General features: G+C 42.7%; 1 protein-coding gene across 2 annotated transcripts in view; it reads right to left on the bottom strand.

The window, feature by feature from the left end:
- slc25a26 (solute carrier family 25 member 26) overlaps positions 1-8,636 on the bottom strand; it is a 34,264-nt gene continuing 25,628 nt past the window's right edge. The window contains exons 7-10 of one of the 2 annotated variants that reach the window (XM_047805660.1): positions 6,132-6,201; positions 5,415-5,479; positions 3,565-3,638; positions 1-373 (exon numbers count right to left, since the gene is read on the bottom strand). In XM_047805660.1, coding sequence (XP_047661616.1) covers positions 277-373; positions 3,565-3,638; positions 5,415-5,479; positions 6,132-6,201 — 306 coding nt within the window. In that variant the 3' untranslated portion in view covers positions 1-276. The remainder of the gene's footprint in view (positions 374-3,564; positions 3,639-5,414; positions 5,480-6,131; positions 6,202-8,636) is intronic. The other variant, XM_047805664.1, reaches the window with a different exon arrangement.

Raw genomic sequence — 8,636 nt, 5'->3', positions numbered from 1 at the left:
TAACTTTATATTAAACCCTTTTATTTACTCTTAATCTTTGCAGCACCAGCAGGCTTCCAGGTCTTCCACACCGTAAAATACTTGGAACTTAGATTGTGTATTTAAAAATCAATGTGCTGTGCACTGATAGTCAGGAATGCAAATTCCAGGGTAGAAGGATCCGTCGGTCGGTCCACGAGTGCCAGCATCTCTGTACAAGACCGTTAACTTGATGCTTTTGTTTTAAGATCAGATCTATGAGTCATTTTCTAATGGACGGCATTGGGGTCAAAAGTCCTATAGTAGCATACGGCGCACTTTCTCGTAAGCTCCGAGGAAGATGAACCCGCCCACACTGATGAATGTCGTCCTGGGGATGCTACCGGCGAAGAGCCTGTGGAGGAGTTGAAAAGTAAAAATCAAAGTCGAGGCAATGATACAATTACGTCTTCCTCGAGAGGTCAAGTAGTGTTGAGCTCATCGTCCGGACAGGGTTAGGGTGAATCCGGTGCCAATCACAGTGTCACTGGGGGTCACGCTAGGGGTGAGGTGGAAATCCACCTAGTTGACCGCGGGGCACAATAAACACATACACATTCACACATAGAGGCAATCTGAATTGCGAGTGAATCTACCAGCATGCTTTTGGTAGGAAAGACAAACCCAGGGAACTTTGAAGAGACCCCACGTGAATGGGGAAAATATGCCAAACGTCACACAGACAGTAAAATCTGTCTGTTACAGTAAGATTGATTTGCAGCTTCGAAGCATTTACACTACCTGCTGCACTGGAATTAATCATTTAAAGATAAATAAAAAATTTCACTCCAGTAACAAAAACCCATTTCTTGACCATGATAACATGTCTGTACTTGCTCCTTGCAACACCTGACATGTTTTGTTATAAGTCCTTATAAAATTCACAATGGCCAGTGGCTTTTTTTTTTTTTTTCCTGGTTAGCTCAAGGGCCAATCAGGGTGGAATGTGCACCGCTGATTTCGGAGGATGCGTCGGGCCATGAAAGTGCGTCCGTTCCCCCTTGGGGCTCTTTTCCATGCAGCTGCTTTTGGTATTAGCACTGGCCCTCAGGGCCTCTCCACATGACGAATAGCCAGATGACATTCACACACGTCCCTCAAGCATGCAGCCGCCCCCACCTCCCTCCCTCTCTCTCTCTCTCTCTCTCTCTCTCTCTCTCTGACACTCATTGTCTCTCTCATCGTCTGTATTCCCGTCTTCTTCTCTTGATCTTTGTATATTTAACCCTTTTTGGATCTTTTCCAAAGGTTTCAAACATGATCTAAGCCTAAATGTTAATGTGTAACATGGGCAAAGAAGTTGGAAACCTGTGAGGGATGAGCAAGGTCAGAAAGCAGGGCACGAGGCGGTTTATGAGCCTCGATTTAGAACAATGGTCACGAGTGACCCTGGCATGCCCGCTAATACATCAGTTTTGTCAACTGCAAAGCTGTACAAGGTGCCAAGCACGGAAGCTATCTCTCAACTATTCCGGCCATTCGCAGAATCCTGCGTGCAGCTCACAGGATCATGTGTTTGCAGGCCTTCGAATTGCTCGTGTTGGCTTATTAGCAAACAAAATGATCTTGATATAAATTAGCAAGTGGTTATATGTGTAGGAGCTACAAGCTGCTTAGGAAAGGACTTGCCTTTTGAGTCTGCGGTGGTAAAATGGAAACTATAAAAGCCCTCTGGAAACTTAACCTCAAACTAATACCACCAGGTCAGATAGCATGTGCAAACTTCCTGCCAAGTGGAAAGACACGGATTCCAAGTAGCCCATGATGACAGCAAAAGATCCCTTGACTCAAACCTTGTGAAAAAGTAAAAAAACCATGATGTCATACAGGATCTGAGGGAAAATATGACAAGCCAGTCATATTGAGGAAATCTTAGAATGTTTAATTCTCCTGCAATTATTATTAGACATGCCCTTTCGTTTGGTTTCTGTGCTCCTTGGCAGTAGGTCAAGTGAGTCAGAGATCTCAACTTTCACATTTCCTGCACCTGTTCACTGATTCAAACCAACGTCATCACATTCGGTTATGAGTTGGCATATCTAATCAGGACATATATTAATGACTGTAGAACTATTCAGCATTTCCCACAGAGGCTTGGACTCGATCTGAGCCAGGATTCAGGCTTGGGACAAACGGGACTCAGATGAAAAACATAAATAAATAAATAAGCTGAGCAGAGCCGAAGACTCTACTCGATTTGACCATGTAAATGTAAGGAAGCAAAGAAAAACAGAAGTTCTACTACTCTGAGAATGAGACCAAACAGTATTTCCCTTGTCACAGGGGTCATACTCTCGAGGGTACATCCTCTGTGACTTAAGTATGAATTGTTCTTCCATAAAATACTATACACTTAAAAACAAATACTTTGCAGCTTCGATCCTTTAGCTTAGCTCCTTCCTTCCTTCCCGAACTTCCGTGTCTTGAGTCTTAACAGATTAATCACGATTGTCCCCAGATCATGCAAACGGATATCTATAAATCCTTCACTTTCCAGCACTGTTGAAGAAAACAGTGTTTTCTAATAGCAACATAAAGCTGAATGACAGTAAAAACGAGACAAAAACCACAATATCATTAACCTCGTGTGTGTGTGTGTGTCGATTACACTTTAATTACGCTTAACATCGACCACACACTGAATTTCATGCTCAAAAAAGTCAACACTGCGTCAGGGAGACTAGGAGGAGTCTCGTAATTCTTTAGAATGTGTTTAAGACAGTATCTGTGTCAACTTTTGACGATTACGGGCACTGTGGAGGATATGGTGTGATACAGATGTTAAAACTGTGGGCATCCCAGCATGCATAGCACTGAGTGCGGATGCCTGTGTGATAACAAATGGCATGAACTTTCTAATCCTGGGAAAATACAGTATGCGGTGCACAGTCGTCACGTGTGACTGTTTCAGATGTTGCAGTCAGGAGCTCAACCTGTAGCCCTAGGGGCGGGGCTAAACATATGGAAGCACTTTCTGGCTTGACTCGACTGCAAATGGAGCCATTACCATAATTACAGCTTTGAAGCTGGTCAATTTGTACAAGGCACTCAGCTGCAGGAGGGCCTGTGCTATTCCAGTGAGTATCTGTCTCAGCCACTTTTCCTCTTACCGCTGCTTTGTTGCCATTCAAAGTTTTTCCAGTGTGTATAAATATATCGGTATATATATATATATTACAGGATAAAAATGCTTGAAATTCTTTCAGCTTTTACTCATCGGCTCCGTATTCCAGCCAATAGATCAAGCCAAGGACAAAGGAACATGACAGAAAAAGAGGTAAAGGAAAGACGAGTGACAGTGAAGGAGCTCGTTTTGAATACGGAGGACTTGTTTAAGAGGCTTTTTTTTTTCCAGATCCATATCTACTGAAAATGCTGCTAATGCCTTACTGTCCACAGACTCTTAACAGGAGAGAGGGGCAACAAATTATTAAATAAATAAGTGCGAGTGAATGAATGAATCGTTGTCGTCGGACAGACAGGCTCAGTTCGGTTGGCGATTTAAGTGCCTATCTTGGCAGGTGTGTATGCGTGGCTCGTACTCACCCAAACACACCTCTACACTTCCACACCTCATACAGCACTAGAGGGATGTTTCCACTGGCTGTGGAAGTACCAGCCTGTGAAAGAAAGACGGAGAAAGCACGTATGATCTATGTTCTGTGCTGTCTTGCACATAAACACGCTCAGCCAGGATCGCTCCAGCACAAGAAACCTCATTCATTAGCACAGTTGAGGAATTCTAGTTAAGAGGGTAAACAGGGGAAGAACAGCCAGACCCAGCACCTTCGTTTCCCTCTTTTCACAGTTTAATCTGTCATTAAGCTCCGTGATGAGATAGAGGTTTTCTAAGAAAACACTCGTCGATTGAACATTTTTTGTATTCTTTCCAAACGTACATAACAGGAAGCCGTGGGTGCATTTACACTGACAACAGGTGAGGGGTGAGTTGGAAAATTCCATAATTAACATAAAAATGGCTGACAGTTGCATAGAAGTTGTGAACTTTCTAATATTAACTGACAACCCTGGACGTTTTGGCGGCCCCCCTTTTCCCCTCTATCCCTCAATGGTACTGTTATAGCTGTCGCTCCGTCTCAACTCAATTTCCTGTTTAGAAAACGATACTCTAACATGGCACACCTGCTTTCTCTCAGGATAAATAGACAATGTTTCTAAATAAATGATGTGAAATAAAATCTGTCAAACGTACGTTTGTCTTAGTGCACAATAAATATGTGCATAGAAAACAACTTTTTACCGAGTTTGGTCAACAATTTCATTCAATGATTTTAGATGAGAGAAAAAAAAGTACAAACTTTGGGTTTAATTGGAAAAACTTTTTGAATTATAGGAAGATGTTTTAATAAAACAGCATTCAAGATATCCGATTTTATTCATATTAGTATATGGGTGTACCTCAGGGGCTTATTTAACGTCCGCTGCTTTTGTTAAAAATTGTAACATTCTGTAATCCATGTTTAAATTTCCCCTCCTCTAACAGTCCTTTACGTGCTGATGTTTGGCTAAAGCGTTGAGCTCGGTGTTTAAGGTGCGTAAGCACAGGACCCCTAAACCTCTCGAATAGGAGTGCACCTTTTTGTGTCTTTGCCTGTGCAGTCCTCAAACTGCTTTAAAGGTATATCAGCCATGAATACACAAACTCTGTCTGCTTTCAGTCTCAAAAGCACAGTTGAAAGCGAGACCGAGTGTGTGCGTCACTCGAGTCCTTGGCTAATCCGAGCTCTCTCCTGTCTCGCACTCCTTCTTTTACTCTCTGAGCATCTGTTCATGGTTTGTCTACATTAGGGACTTATGTTTGTTCACCTTTCTCCTCGCCTGTGAAGCATCAGCAGAGAGGACACTTAAACAACTGTCATATTTTTTAATTTAGTGCTCAGACCAATGGGCACTACTCTCGCTATGGATAGCATTTAACTCACACCTTATACTGTTACATCGCCAGTGTTTTTTTTTTCTTTTTCTTCTGCTTTTTTGTCCTCTCTATATCCTATCCATCTGTCTCCACTGTAGCTTGACTGACAGAAGCAAAACAATGTGCTCATGTAGCCCATTCTCCTCAAAGTTCTACATTTTGTGCTTCCCGAGATGCTTTTCTGCTCAAAACGGCTGTAAAGAGTAATTATTTGAGTTGCTACAGAATCCCTATGTCAGTTCGAACAAGCCTGGCTATTCTCTTCTAACCCGCTTCATCAACGAGGCATCATCTTCCACCCACAGAACTGCTCATGATTTGATGTTTTTTGTTCATCACCCCATTCTGTGTAAACTCCATAATCTGTACACAATTTAAATAGTTTCTGCAACACACAAACCGACCCGTCTGTTATCTATAACCATACGGTTTAATAATATTCTAGTCACTATACTCTTACCTTAGCCAGCATTATCCTCGTCTTGGCCACATCCAGAGGAGTTGTAACAAACGCTGCTACCCCACCTAAAGGAAAAGAGACAGACAAATGAAATGATGAAATAAGAGTATCGATAATATCAAATCAATCCATGCTGTATATAAACCACAGTTAACATGGATGCCGGGACACGCCCCTGGAAATCAGCCGCTCTTCTGAACTTTCACCCACTTAAGCAGATTCAGACATTTGCACACACGTGTCTTGTGTGTACAGATGGACGGTTCATTATTTCCTATACTGTACATTCCCATACTGAAGCAGATGGCTTCCATCTCTCAGGCTTCTTTTGTCTTTTTCTTCAGCTGTAGTAGTGAAGTAGGGTTGTTCGTTCAAGTGGTCAAGGGTAATACAGAGGATGTAGAACACACGCACACACAGTTCCCAAACTCCAGGTGGAATGGCGAGCAGCCATGCTCTTTCTCCTCTGGGTGAAATGTTCAGATCCTTTCCATTCTCTCTCTCTCTCTCTCTCTCTCTCTCTCTCTCTCTGCCCCTCCATTTGTGCTTCTTCAATGACTAGGTGCTTGTTGTCATCGTGACCTATGTGGAATTCATAAGGAATGAAGCTGGGTGAAGTTTCTGCACTTCTGACCTTAGCTTATCCGCTTCACCCTCTTTCTCTCTCTATCTCTCTCTCTCTCTCTCTCTCCCCAAGATGAGGCTAATCCCACACACCTGCAACAGCTCCACACACTGCAGCTTGCCAAGAGTCCAGCCGTTCCCCCTGTCTCCTCCACCATAGAGCCTACAGAGTGAGAGAGAAAGAGAGAGAGAGTGTGTGAGAGAGAGAGCGAGAGAGAAAGAGAGAGTGAGAGAGAGAGAAAGAGAGAGAGAGTGTGAGAGTGAGAAAGAGAGAGAGAGTGTGTGAGAGAGAGAGCGAGAGAGAAAGAGAGAGTGAGAGAGAGAGAAAGAGAGAGAGAGAGAGAGAGAGAGAGAGAGAGGGAGGATTACAACAGCTAATACATGCAGAAAATATCTGCAGAAAATCAAAGCCCATGGGCTCGCTCAGATGATGGGAACCAGACAGAGAAGCCATCTTTACATCCAGAATGTTGAGGTCATCTCCTGATATTCCCATGAAGTCAGAAGAGGAAATGAGTGAGAGAAAGAGAGAGAGAGAGAGAGAGAGAGAGAGAGAGAGAGAGAGATACAAAAGGAAAGACAGGGTGTCTACAGGTATATAAAATAAAGAATCAGCACATTTCCATGCATTGAATGCAGCGCATGATCTAATTTAATGTTTTCTACTTTTATATTTCTTTATACTACCAAACTTTAAATAATTCTTGTGGAAATGTAGAATAAGATTTTCTCACATTCTCAGTCTCGTCACCTGAGGTAAAAGTTACACATCGACGAAGAACTGATCACTGATGTGATTGTTGCAGAGGCAACGGCAAGGCAAGGTTAGAAAGTAACCTAATAAAACCTCTTCCTCGCCTTTCTTGTCTAGTTTTTAAATTCATTTATTTACATTTAATTCACTGATACACCTCTAAGTGGGTACGACATGAGTACTCTAAAAACAAAGAAGTCAAATCTTGAATCATGTCTTTTTATCTTCAAAAGAGCGAAGAACACAAAAGCAGCACTTATGTTCTTGCTGAGTTTCTGTACTACGGTGTCAGACGCACGTCTATGCTTTTTTAAGGCCGTGACAAGAAGAAAAAAAAACGGACAGTGGGAGAAAGACAGCATTAAAAGCTTCGACACTTAGCGAGCTGCTCTCCACAGATGGCCGGGAAAGAATGAAGGAGCGAGAGAATGTCTTTGAAATCGTGTCAAAAGGAGTCCAATGAATGGCACGTCTTATTCCGTATGAGGGGGCGAACATTTCACACTCCACGCTTAGCTCCAGCTGTGAACTCTATTGTCCTGCAGAGCGTCCTCTCTCTCTACTCATTAATCGTGTGTGTGTGTATGTATGAGTGAGAGAGAGAGAGAGAGAGAGAGAGAGAGAGAGAGAGAGAGAGAGAGAGAGAGAGAATGAGAGCCTGGTATCAATCAGTGAAACAGCTGGTGTTGGTGATTACTGTTACTCTTTACTGCCGCTTTAACCTTTTATACAAATTTCCATTCACTGAGTAAAGGTGAAAGTTAAAATCTCTCTCGTCTTTTAAGCCACTCCTTTTTTTCCACCTTAAAGAATTTTAAAGTGAAAGTATGGAACAATCCAAAAGCTTGCTCTGTTTTTGGAAAGTTAAAATATCTCACTTGTGCTTTAATCATTTCTCTCTCTCTCTCTGTGTCTCTCTCTCTGTCTCTCTCTCTCTCTGTGTCTCTCTCTCTCTCTCTCTCTCTGTCTCTCTCTCTGTCTCTCTCTCTCTCTCTCTCTGTCTCTCTCTCTGTCTCTCTCTCTCTCTGTGTCTCTCTCTCTCTCTAAAGGCCAAAAGTCTTTGATCTCATTATGTCTGAGATTGTGTCTCTTTATCTCTTTTAATCTCTCTTCATTCTGCCCTTTTCTTCCTTTCCGTCTCTCCTGAACGACACTGTGTGTGTGCCCGTGTGCGTGTGTGTACTGCATTTAACAGTTAAACAGGTGGTTTGGTGTTTCTGAGCCCATTACAGTCACACTCTCTCCTCCTCCTCCTCTTTTCTTCTCTTCTCTCCTTCGTCAGCTACGAGGCCAAAAGCGCTAATGGAATTTTGTACTCTGGGCCCGGAGACATGATGTCATCCTACCGAACTCTGGCCTTTTCAAAGAGAAACGGCAGCCAGGGCCAGATGATGGAGGTAAGAGAGAGAGAGAGAGAGAGAGAGAGAGAGAGAGAGAGAGAGAGAGAGAGAGAGAGAGAGAGAGAGAGAGAGAGAGAGAGAGAGAGAGAGAGAGAGAGAGAGAGAGAGAGAGAGAGAGAAGGCCACAGATTATAGAGCTCATAAACTATTGTGTCTAATCATGGCTACGTCGTCATACACTTATTCACAGCGAAGAAAAGTGAATACTGAAGAAACTGAACGCAATATAAAACCACCAACATACCTGATAGAAAAACACTTTTTTTTCACTTATGCAAAGAAATTAGAGCAGGAGAAGGTGGTTAAGACAACAAAGGAATATAATGAAGATAAAGAGAAGAAAAGAGAAACAGGACAGATCAGATCAGAGAGCGAGTGAGCGAGTGAGTGAGAGAGAGGGAGTTGAGAAAAAGAGAGAGAAAGAGATGTGTGTGTGTGTGTGTG

The sequence above is a fragment of the Tachysurus fulvidraco genome, chromosome 2, assembly GCF_022655615.1.
Source record: "Tachysurus fulvidraco isolate hzauxx_2018 chromosome 2, HZAU_PFXX_2.0, whole genome shotgun sequence".
NCBI classification, from domain to species: Eukaryota; Metazoa; Chordata; class Actinopteri; order Siluriformes; family Bagridae; genus Tachysurus; species Tachysurus fulvidraco.
Note: the sequence above shows the minus strand (reverse complement) of the source record. Positions and strands in the feature narration are given on the sequence as shown.